This window comes from Dermochelys coriacea, chromosome 1, assembly GCF_009764565.3.
Source record: "Dermochelys coriacea isolate rDerCor1 chromosome 1, rDerCor1.pri.v4, whole genome shotgun sequence".
Taxonomy (NCBI): domain Eukaryota; kingdom Metazoa; phylum Chordata; order Testudines; family Dermochelyidae; genus Dermochelys; species Dermochelys coriacea.
In genome coordinates this window covers 158,110,406-158,123,154 of record NC_050068.2, presented here as the reverse complement: position 1 = coordinate 158,123,154, position 12,749 = coordinate 158,110,406, and the positions used below count along the sequence as shown (strand labels likewise).

Below are 12,749 nucleotides of genomic sequence, written 5' to 3'. Positions count from 1 at the left end.
ACCCCAACAGGCAGAAAATCTTGTTTCAAGTGTAGCAAATATTGTCTCTTGGGTGTAGCAAAAGAAACACATGAGTCATAGTGAGTTTTAGAATTGTGGCCAGGTTGAAATGTCCACTTCCTCTGCTGGACTTCTCCCCACCTCCGCCACCCCAAGAAACTCGACTGTCTCAAAGATGTGTATGTGCAGGAACATACTGCCCTGATAGAAAAAGAAACTGAATTTGGGTATAATTTGGTTCCATAGAACAGTAATTATATATTAGAGATAGACCTGAACCAAAATGCCAGACCTGAACCAAAATCCCTGAACTTGTGGCTCAAATCTGTCTCTCTAATGGGCAGAAACCAATCACTGATTCCTTTGGGAAAATTTGGATCCAGTTTTCCAGATCCCAAGTATAAGAGTGTTTGGATCTAAGGTTTTGGTTCTGTCCAAATACAGTGTTTGGAGCTGAGATTTTGTTTGACTCCATCTCTGATAATAATGTGGGCCCATATACAGTACAAATCCTGCTTATACAGTGTATTAAGGAAAAGTCTCCAGAACTCAAAGGAGAATTTGATGTCTTACTGCATCTATTCTTTTTTCATGGTAAATCCACTTTATCTTCCTTAGGCAAAAATCTTTGGCTGCTACTGGACACAAGACAGCAGAAGAGGCTTCAAAGTGGTAAGAATGAAATAATTTACAGTTCCCCCAGGAGTACTTTCACATGAAACTGAATGAAATGTAGTTGCTTATGGGCTGTTTCCCCACTGGAATTGGATTTAGCAGACTTCATGGTAAAAATGAAATTAAATCTGAGCTCATCTTTATTTTGCTTTATGGGAATAGTTTTATTCGATCTTGTTTCTTATAGGCATAAAATTATTTGCACAAAGTGCAAAGTAAAGTAAGAGCAGAGTTACTGCTTCCTAGATGATGGTTCTATTTTATGGAACATGTGGGTGTGGGGGACGGATACTGTCACGATCACCTAATTTTGACATAATCAAAGAAGGGAGGATTGTGAGAAATCATTATGTAATAAATGTGTCCAATTTCTCACACCTCCACTCGTGCACAAAAAACTCTCACAGAACTGGATGATGACTATAGATCGGAGAGGAAAGTTTAGATACTCAGCCCATGAGGCAAAAGTAGAAAAGGAGGTGTTCAAGATCAAAGAGATTACAATTGTAAATGAATTTGGAACATGTTAGGTTAAAAGGCATTGACTGGAGGGAACACAACCCCAGGTGGGAAAAGGCTATAAAATCAAGCTGAATGGCTAAGAGTTTACGATTTTAAAAATAAGAATCCAGGATAGGCATGACCATGGATAATGTCAATTGCTATTCTTGGGTCATCTGAATTTTTTTCTCCAGCTTGAGACACTGGTGATGGAGTATGGAGATGTTGCTGATGCTGATTTATTTTGCAATTTAAATCCCAAATCTAAGGGTATGTCTACGCTATACCCCTACAGCAGCACAGCTGGAACGCTGCGGCTGTGCCACTGGAGAGTAGTAGTGTAGATGCTTTTACGTTAATGGAAAGGGGTTTTTCCGTCGATGTAGTTATTTCACCTTTCTGAGAGGCAACAGTTACATTGACAGACGAATCCTTCTGTCGACCACACAAGGATTAGTTTGACCCAGCTACAGCATTCAGGCCATAACATTTTTCACAACCTTGAGTGACGTAGTTAGGTCAATCTAATTTTTAAATGTAGACCAGACCTGAGTCAAATCTCAAACCCACGTTCTGTGCTGATATTTGTGAGACACAGAAGAGAGATAAAAGAGCATCCAGCACCAGCAATGCCTCCTACAAAGCAACTGACGTTGCTCCAAGTGGGGCAATGTAAGGCAAATACAGTTAATCATCCAGATACAAAGGCTTAGAATGAGAACATTGCACAGTTGAAATATGCATTATTGTATATTCCTTTTTGTTGTGTTTCCAGCAAGGCTGAGATGACACAAGTTATGACTTTTACTTAGAGTTTATACTACAAAAGAAGGAGGTTCTGAATTTTTTGGATCTGAGTCCATGTGTTGCAAACCATGCTGATATGTGGCATATACTTCTGCCACCCAGAGTGGTGATCAAGTGGTGGATTACATGTTCATCCCAACACATGTCCAGTTCAACATAGGCTACAAAACAAGCTCCATCAGAAATTATTTCATGCTGTAAACTGAAAAAAATCAGAAGCGGATCATGCTGCAATTCCCAAAGCAAAATGACTGTTATTACAGATTAGAGTATGATTTATTAATTTCAGTCGATGCGGGTTTTTTTGGGGGATGTTTTTTGGGGTTTTTTTTGGTGGGGGTGTTTTGTTTTGTTGTTGTTTTAACTAGAGGTGGATAATAATGCCAATTGTTTTTTGAAGGATTTTTTTTAAACCTATTTTTTCAAAATGACCTCCCAATTTTTTTTTTCATTTTTTGGTGGTTTGCTCCCCCCCCACCCCTTTTCCTCCCTTTTCCAATGGCAAAATAGAAAATGGGGAAGAAAATCAAACAAACAATACCACAAATTTTCTGTTTTCAATTACTGAAAATTATGTTTTCATTTTCAAATTTAAAAAAAATGAAAATTTTCATTTAAAAACCAAAAGACCTCATCCTATCAATAAATATCATAAAGGGAAATTTTTTGACCAGCTCTAGGTTTAATCTGTTCTTATTTCATTATGAGTTTCTGCTCATGTAACAACTGATTGTTTTTCTTTCTCTGCTTTTATTGTGGATGTCTTCACCAGAGCAATGGAGGAATGTGTACACAATTGTGCCTTAACTTACCCTGTGCGATGCACTCTCAATTTCAGGTTGCACTCTCATTGTAATGATCCATCTTTGGATGATCCAATCCCTCAGGAATACGCGCTCTATTTGTGCCCAACTGGACCCTTGCATGACAAACTGCAGGAATTTTGGAAAGAGAGCAAGAACCAGTGTGCAAGAAACAAAGCCCATGAGATTTTCCCACACATAACTCTTTGTGATTTCTTTACGGTAAGAAAGCCTTTAACAATTCCATTGAGCACAAAAAACATGCTAATGTAAAATTAAGATTGAAATCTGGGCTCTCTTGAGCATGTATTTTCACTTGCTCTTACAATTATTTTGCACTAATAATTCCTCGCATAATTGTAGAAACTCAGGTGTGATTGTTTTCTATATGCAAGTAGGAGCACAAACGATAGTGTGTAAAAATTATATGGATGAGGGATTCAATATGCAAAGGTCAGTGTTTTCAAATAAATGTCATATTTTGAAAACCCAGCAACAGTATCCCATCACAAAGTATGCTGGGACACAGGCTAAGGTAATTGCATTTATTCCTGTCTACATTTACAAATATCAATAAAAATATTCAGATGGTGGATATTGAGGAATGATCAGGCCAACAAATGTTATGGACTGGAAGTAGGGATTAGAGGGAGATTTTCAAGTCTCATGAGAGCAGAGTGGCTGGATTTAGGTTTTTTTGAGGTCTGATCATTTAAACTCTATGTATGAATATGTCAGTGCAACTGCACACCTAATTTGTACATGGCTGTATTTGCAAATCATGTATTTGCATGTGCAAGTGGTCAATAGTATCTCTTTTTGCCTTCTGAGCATGCAAATTAGGCAAGCAGTTGCATATGCAGTGTGCACAGAAAAGCAAACCCTCAGACATATTATCTACTTAACATCCTCTGTGCATTCATTTCTCAGTGCTTTTGGATGCTGACTGGAAGAGCAGTAGTTGCTCTCAGTTCACTGTAGAGAGAGTTTCACATACTAAAAATAGCTATAGAAAAAAAGTTGGTTCTCTTTGCTTTTTCTTCCTTTTCTTTGGCTGGCGCTTCATTTGCTCTCCTGCCCATCGCAGCTCACATTCTATACCTTAGTATTGCCATGGAATAAAATCTTCAAAAGTGTGTAAGTGACTTAAGAACCTAAATCCTTTTTTCAAAAGTACTTTAGAGACAGATTTACAGATTTAGGGGCCTAAAGATGCAGATAGCTACCTAGGGGGATTTTCAGGAGCTCCTAAGCAGGAAATTCACCTAGATGCTTTTGGTACCAAAATATCTTTGTAAAGCCTAAACTACCCAGGAGGGTAATTTTGCACTGAGTTTTTTATGCACTAACTGCTGCATATTAGATAGTCACAGTAATTACATACACACAGTCAACTGTTTTCTGCTTCAATATAATTCAGTGTGTCTACACTAGTTGTCTACAATGTCAACATTATCTATGATGTAGCTTGTCCTTTGGCAGTTAGTAGCCTAAGTCTAAGGCTATGTCTACACTACATAGCTTTTAGTGACACAACCAAGCCACTAACAGGTGCGCAGTGTAGCTGCTGTTTGTCGGCAGGAGAGAGCTCTCCTGCCCACAAAAAAATTCTGTTCCCAACAAGCAGCAGCAGCTTAGTCGGCAGGAGAGCGCTCCTGCCGACTAAGCACTGTTCACATTGGCACTTTTTGTCAGTAAAACTTTTGTTGTTCATGCCTTTTAACCTAACATGTTGTTTTTTTTAACACCCCTGAATGACAAAAGTTTTGCCGACAAAGTTCCAGTGTAGACAAAGCCTAACTGAAAATCAGTGAGACTTAAGTTCCTAAGTACCTAAGTCAGTTCTGAAAATGGAACTTAGCCTCCGAAATAACTTAGGCACTTTTGAAAATTTGACCTGTGATCGGGATGTTTTATGAATCTAAAGATAATATAATCTAAATAATACGCCCTATGATTATCGAGATACTCTCTACAGAATAAAAAGGGGTACTTGTGACTTAGAGACTAACAAATTTATTTGAGCATAAGCTTTCATGAGCTACAGCTCACTTCATCGGATGCATGCAGTGGAAAATACAGTGGGGAGATTTTATATACACAGAGAACATGAAACAATGGGTGTTAACCATACACACTGTAACGAGAGTGATCAGGTAAGGTGAGCTATTACCAGCAGGAGAGAAAAAAACCTTTTGTAATGATAATCAAGGTGGGCATTTCCAGCAGTTGACAAGAACATGTGAGGAACAGTGAGGAGGGGGAAGGGGGGCAGAAATAAACATGGTGAAATAGATTTATTTTGTGTAATGACACATCCACTCCCAGTCTTTATTCAAGCCTAATTTAATGGTTACTCTCATTACAGTGTGTATGGTAACACCTATTGTTTCATGTTCTCTGTGTGTATAAATCTCACCACTGTATTTTCCACTGAATGCATCCAATGAGGTGAGCTGTAGCTCACGAAAGCTTATGCTCCAATAAATTTGTTAGTTTCTAAGGTGCCACAAGTCCTCCTTTTCGTTTTGCGGATACAGACTAACACGACTGCTACTCTGAAACCTCTCTACAGCATGAGTCTTAAACAGCATCCCCCCAAAGGATCAATGTGTACACTTCAGTGGAAGAATGACATGGGTATCACTAAAACGATATTGATCTGTAAAAGTTTTAGAGACCTTTCATTGCCGGCAAAGTTGCATATTAGCATCCTTGCAGCACTTCGCCATTAGCTTAGTCAACGCTCTATTGAAGCAATACGGAAAGTGCAGCGCTGGAGCAGCTGGACAAAGAAATTATATTCATTATACTTTGATACTGTATAATGCTGCTGAGACTACAAAATAAAGAGAACAAGTTTCACAGCAAAATGTCAAACACCGTGGTACTAGTTGGCCATTAATAACATTTATAGGGAAATAAGCATTTTATTAATTTGTAATGCACATAGTGTTCTTGAAAGGTGCCAGATGTCAAAGTCTGAATTAACCACAGAAAGCACGTATAGGCAGCAGCACTTTCAAGCTTCCATACAATGTATCTCAACTCTGTCCTAGGCAGAATATTTCAGGGGATAAGAAAGTAATGTAATCTCTGTGAATATTCAGTACTTGGTTCTTTCTGCTGTGACTGCCAGCCGGAGTGCCAGCTAATACCGAACTATGGTAGTGGTTTTATGGTTTGGATACTGACCAGTAGGAATTGTTTAGGAGGCAGTGGGTGCCGCTGATGGTTTGTAATGCATGCTCCCCATATGTTTTCTTTTAGTGTGAAGATCGGAAAGTGGAATTCTTGCATGAAGCCCTAAAGAAAGTTGGTGACAGGTTTATAAATTTGTTCCCACCTGCCATTTCTCTATCACTACATTCGTCTGTCAGCTACCTTGGTTTCTTCATTAATGATGCCCATGCAAATGTCATCAAAGAGTTTGCTGTGGCTTTTGCTACTGAGGCTTCAGTCTTGGCAGGTACCATCAATGTCAATTGGAAATTGTAGCAATTTAAGTATCTCCTGAATTTCTGATGGGGCTCAGATCAGATTCTGGTATCTGCTTCATGCAACCATCCTGCCCCAAAGTTTTGAAAAAATCATGCTCGGGGAAAGTGAGGGGCAGGGGATGAGAAGAGTTGGGGGCCCTGCTTTCTCATTTATTTTACACAGCAGACATAATGTATCAGCCTAAGATATCTCTTTTTCCCAAAAGCCAGACACATAAAATGGTAGTTAATAGAAATACTTCATGGTGTTCTTATTATCTTTGAGAAATCTAAGCAAAGACTTCACTTTGTAACATTCTGTAGGCAATTACTGGGTAGATTTATCTATAAAATATATATACTGTGTATCTCTCTCTATTTAGGCACTTAACTGTGGTCATCTCCATGGTTTCTGAGGCAAGCTTGATGTCTGTTCAGTGTTGCATTGCTAAACAGCAGTTTCAGGTCAAGGGGTTACCTTAGTAGGTGTCATGGGTTTTTTGTAAAAATAAATTAATGCATAAATTGGAAGCATAATGTGAAGTATTAATGTTCTGAGCCTCCAAAATGGAAAGGGACAGACAGTATAAAACTTCACGACCCTTAAACTTCAAGCCTGGCACACAATTTAGGATAATGGTGAGTTTTATGATCATGGATGAGGAAATCCAAGAGAAAACAAATGAGTCCGGAAGGAATACATCAACCAAATCCTTATCATGTCACATCCTCTAGCTCTATACTTTAGTTATGGCAGTGTGGGAAGGTGATGGGCCCCTTTGGCTTTTGGTGATGTTCAGGTTACTAAGGTCATGCTGTGACGAAAGGGAGGCAGGAAGAAAGATAGGCATCCAAACAGATCTGTAAATGTCTGGAATTCCTGCAATGCCCCCATAGACTAGTCAGCTCTCATGGTTTGTTACTGAGTTACAGATTTCCCTTCAGGGACCTGTGCTTCGCAGTGATCCTTGAAAATTGCATATGTGAGACATGAAATACTGAAATAGAAGTTTACTACATTGATGTCACAGATCAAATCAATAAATATTGCTAAGAAGGCCAAAGTCTAATGTTAAGCATCTGTAAGTGTAATTCAAAAGACAAAAGGCCAAATGCTGGATCCATCTTACACTGCAATAAGAAGAAGAGGAGGGAAAGGTAGGGATATATTCAAAGCAATGTTTCTTATGCTGGGGAAGGGAGAAGAACTGAAGACTCTATGAAGTCCAATAAGGATTTTGCAATACAGCTCTGGTATGTACTTGGATATTACAGTGATGAGTATTATAAATAGCCTTATAATATATAGACAGTAATAGGTGCAATAAGGCTTGATACAAAAGAGGTCAAGGGGGGAATTGATCTGTATATTTGTCTTTCTTTGAGTTTTCCTTAGCACTCATCACATCAGCATACAAGTGTTCTGCAGATAGGAGCCATGGATTTCCCACCAAGCAAATTCCATAGATCCTGACCTCCTTTCTCCTGCCCCAGGGATAACAGAGGTTACTGCAGGCCTAGGGCTCCAGTCCCCCAGTACTGCTCCTCTATGAGGAAGGGAAAGAGATAGTTTTGGGGTTAAGGGTTCCAGCTATCTCCTCATGGAAGAGAGAAAGGTGGGCTAAGCGGGGGGGGGGGAGGGGGAGGGCTGTTTCAAAGCCATTATCTAAGCAACCTCTTCTTGACCATGTGTCCCATTCATTCTCTCCAAGCTGTAATGCCACCTCCTCCTCACAGTCAGCTCGCTACCCTAATTGGGAGGCACTGCCTCCCTATATGCAGGGGTGCCAGAACAATTTGTATAATGGGGGTGCTAAGAGCCATTGAACCATACTGTAAACCCTGTATATGATGGAAACCACTTCAAGCCAAGGGGTGCAGCAGCCCCCCCTGCATCCCTAGGTCCAGCCCCTTTGCCCGTATGTCATCTTCCAGCACTCTGATTTCTATGTTTGGCTGTCAGGATAGTTGCAGGGAAAGGAGAGGAGTCAAGTGTGCAAAGGAGTTTGGGGTGGGGTCATGAGACCATGGAGGGTAGACACTATGCAGCTGCATCAGAGAGAGAGAGAGAGAACCTTTCTCAGGGTCCATGGAGTTATATGCAACTGCAGAGCCCAAGTGGACTGTGCACCAGCTGATGGCTTAGCAGGATTTGGTTGATGGTATTTTTATTTCTGAGAAGTAATATTTTGTCGAAGAAAATAAGGGAATATTCATTGGTGAACCAGAAAGAATGAAATATTTTTTAGAGCAAGGGTGAACTGTGCACATCACCAGATTAAGAATGTTCACTTGGAAATAGTGTAATAGTCTGAAAGATTGCCTTTGATTACTACATTGTTTCATATACTGTGCAGAAGCCTATAGAATAAAATTCTGCTTCATGGTGCTAAATAAACAGCCTAGATAAACTTCACCTCATTTTGTGACCTTATAGGATTATTATTTTATTCCTAGATTGCCGCGTGAAACCCTGCACAAAGCAGCTGCACCTTACCCTGGCTCATAAGTTTTATCCTCACCATCAAAAGACTTTGGAACAATTAGCCAAATCTATCAACCCAGGACAAAGCTGTCTGTGGACAGCTGCTCTGTATTCTAGAGATATGCGCTTTGTAAATTACCAGGTACAGTGTTCAACATTACTTAGTCTTCTGTAGTCACGTATTTAAAAGCCTTCCTAGAGCAGATTTGTTTTTTATTTATGAACAAAACAGTGTGCATAACTCATAGTTTCAGTATACATTACAATGCAAGGTGCTTCTTTTGGCTGAAAAATTGTATTCTCAAATCAGTGGAAGATAACCATGTGACATTGTGTGTCTGTTGATATGCAGACCAGTCAGATCTAATTCCAAACTCAAACAGGAAAACTTAATTTTAGACTATTATGGAGTGTGAAAATAAGAAGACAGAAAATAAGCACGAAGTATTTGAAAGTACCAGCATTCTTCCAGGCAAGATCACTGTATAACAATAAAAACATAAGTTAGTTGACTGTACCTACCTTGGAAAAACCTGTAAGGGCTGAATACCCTAATGTAGGGCATGACTATATCCCTGAGGATTTTCTGCTCAAAGGATTCTTGATTAAAATTGGTCAACATTTTTCAACTTTTCAATGAAGTTTTTTCATTAAAAATTCTAAATTTTTTCATGACATTTTCACCATTTTTCAACCAGATCAGTACAGCATATCATTATTTGAATTATGGTAGCACCTCAGAGCCCTAGTCAAGGACTAGGACCATATTGTGCTAGGCGCTGTACAAACAAAACACAAAGACAGTCCCTGCCCCACAGATCTTACAATCTAAGTACAAGACAAGAGATAGCCTAGAGTGCAACACTATGAAACTTACAGTATTTTTTTTCATATGCCAGATAATTATAAATTATGGAAAGCATACCTACAAATATTTCTGTCTTTTTTAAACTATTCTACACTTGTTACAGAAAATGAGATTTTTCTGAACAACAAACGTCTATTTTTATATATAGTGTAAGAGTCCACTACACTCTTTTTCTCTATGATAACGAAAAATGTCATTAAAGAATAAGCTACAGTATTAAAAAAAAAATAGAAACAATTTATGGTACATAGTTAAGCAGTTGTTCTCTGAAATGCTCCATCACTGATAACATTAATGTTCTGGAAATGAGACCTGGCACGCATTTGAAGATGTTTCCTTTTTTAATCACCCACCAGATCTTGCAAGCACTCTTCCAATACAAGCCTCAGAACATTGATGAACTAATGCTGAATACTGGAGATTTGATATATATTGACCGATCACAACAATCCGAAGTTAGTGATGGCTGGGTGATTGGTACCTCGCACCGGACTGGCTGCAGAGGATTTCTTCCTGAAAATTACACAGAAAAAACCAATGAGTCAGATACTTGGGTTAAACACAGGTTAGTAAAGCTCCTCTCTGTAATTTCCAGCGATGTACATGCATGGCTATAGGTACTGTTCTATATTAGCTCCCAAACGCAGTGATTGAGGTCTTTTCACACATCCTTTTGGAAGGTATTAGAATCCTGCAAAGAAGCTGATTGATTCTTGCTGACCCATTACAGGAAGTTGGTGCCTTAACACTACCTGGGAAATAAGGAGGTGAGAGTGGTTCTCTGGGCAGAGCTGGCATAGGGTCTGATACACAACATAGCATGCAGTGTACACATTTATAGTGAAGTGGCATCCACAATTACACAGCGTAAGCCAGTAAGCATCAACAGTCTTCAAGAAGGAAATTTAGGAGGGGGGAGGTTTGAGGTTGGAATTTATGTCATTCTGTCATTAGTTTATTTGTAATTAAGCCAAGCTGCCGGAAGTTTAATTTTGACCCTATACAGCGTATGGCTGAGTTGTGGAGCTCTCTTTTCCTTCCTTTCTTTTTTCTACTTTCGTTTTCTCTTAGTTCTCTCTCTCTCATGCCATTCACTGTATCCCAGCTCTGCCTTCATAACTTAACAAAACAAAGACAAACAACCCAACAGAACTAGAGACCAGGCCTATCTTCACATTCTATGTGGGATGCCTCCTTTCCCCCTATTTCATCTTCATTTTTGATCTTTAATTTTCTTCAGAGCAAGAACTATGTTGGCTTATGTGTTTGGAAAACATCTAGGATATTTTGGTTACTACCTCAATCGAAATTCATACATAATAACTGTACATTGTACATCAGTTAAATATAGATGACACGAGACCTCATAAGGAAGGAAATGAAAATTTAAGGCGTCCAACAGTATGTACCTTCAGTTCTTCCACCCAAGCAGAGACTCCTCATTTCTAGAATAACTATCGTGCATCACAGATATTGCACCACAGCATTATCTCTGCCACAGTAAGGATGTCAGTCTTCCAGTTCCCCCTTTCCTAAACTCTCCACAACACACAAACACATTAGACTCAACATACACACACATATCCCAGTATCGCTTCTACACAGTTTAGTGAAAATACGTACACACAAAGCCTTAGCTGATACACACCATAGTGTTCTTGTGTCTGAATTTCCCTGGTTTCTTTAATGTTAGAAAGAATCTCCAACATTGTAGTGGCTCCGGGACACTTTCAAAGAGACCCTGTTTTTCATGAAAGGGGAGCCACTGCTAGATGGTGAATAAAATATGTAATGTTGCTAGTCAGTGACTAAAGCACTCTTTTGTGTGTGTGGAGGGGAGGGTTAAGATTTTATTAACAAGCATAGTAAATGAAAACATATTTTAAAAAAAATGAAAACTGAGATTCAAGGGAATTCCTTTGAAGTAAAAAAATATTTGTCAACTTACATGATGGAGAAAAAACATTATGATGAATATTTTCATTACATTAAAAATAAATAATAAACTTTACAAGTAGCCACTCTCTTCGATGCTGTTATAATGTACAAGTGGGCCAATGTTCAAGTGCCAAAAGTCAATAATCAGTTTGGCAAAAGATATCTGAAAAATTGAGACACAAAATCTAAACTTTCTTAAATGGCTGATATTTAATTAAGTATAACTCAAACTAATTAATATTTTTAAAATTTATAGAAAACTTTATATCACTGAACAGATTATGTGCTGGAAATGTGGGGAAGGTATACTATTCTTCATATAAAACAAAGAGGCTGAATCCCTGCTTTAAGTGAAAAAAAGAACCCAACCTTAACCGTGGTGGCACTACTACATCTCCATAATAATAATAATTTAGGTACCTAATAGTTTCACTGAATCTGCATGAATGACTTTAAATTATCAGTTTCAAATAAACTTATATTTATATGAAATGCAAAATGCTGTTGTACAGGAAGGTCTGGCAGGATATCTTTAGAATCAGTTTTTGTGACATGGACTGAATGCTAGTTGAAAACAAAATCTTTCATGCTGTCTTCATTCAGCATATTATAAGATGGAGAAATCCATAGAGACCATGCATAGAAAAATGTTGGAGATTCTATAGCTTAAGTTCTCATGTGAACACATCTTTTGGAGCTATTAAAATATAGACAAGGATCATCTTTCAAGAATTTCTGCTAGCAAATCTTAGGTTAGAGGGGGAACACACCCTGAAGAATGCTCTCTAGAGCTGTGCCCTCCAGCCGCCCTGGTATGACCCCTCAAACTGCAGGGTCTCTAGCATGCTGAGATTTTGCATGAGGGCTTCCATGGACTTCAGGACAGGGGACAAATATGCACTTGAACTGTAATGTCTCCCACATCCATGCTCCCTGTTGCATTTACTCACCAGTTTGTTCCCCTGTGCCTGTGTCACAGAAGTGGAGTGTCTGTCCTATCAATTCAAGAGTCTCTTTCATGAGTGCAGAGACCAATTTGTGTCTTATACATAAGTGATTGTTACTCAGCTATAGTCACTCTACGTTGAAATTTGGCATTCAAAGACTTAACCCAGGAACACTTTTCATACCAAATTTGGCATGACTTGTTTTTAGAGGGCTTAGAAACATTAAAATAAAAGGATTGTGGCTGC

The 12,749-nt window shown here is 38.8% G+C and overlaps 1 protein-coding gene across 4 annotated transcripts in view; it reads left to right on the top strand.

Annotated features, from left to right (window-relative positions):
• UBASH3A (ubiquitin associated and SH3 domain containing A) overlaps positions 1–12,749 on the top strand; it is a 44,274-nt gene that overhangs the window by 10,715 nt on the left and 20,810 nt on the right. For 3 of the 4 annotated variants that reach the window (XM_043506956.1, XM_043506957.1, XM_038387535.2), the window contains 5 exons: positions 619–672; positions 2,822–3,008; positions 6,057–6,255; positions 8,723–8,892; positions 9,975–10,183. In XM_043506956.1, the coding sequence (XP_043362891.1) occupies positions 619–672; positions 2,822–3,008; positions 6,057–6,255; positions 8,723–8,892; positions 9,975–10,183 (819 nt within the window). Of the gene's footprint in view, positions 1–618; positions 673–710; positions 786–2,821; positions 3,009–6,056; positions 6,256–8,722; positions 8,893–9,974; positions 10,184–12,749 lie in introns of those variants that run through there. The other variant, XM_043506963.1, reaches the window with a different exon arrangement.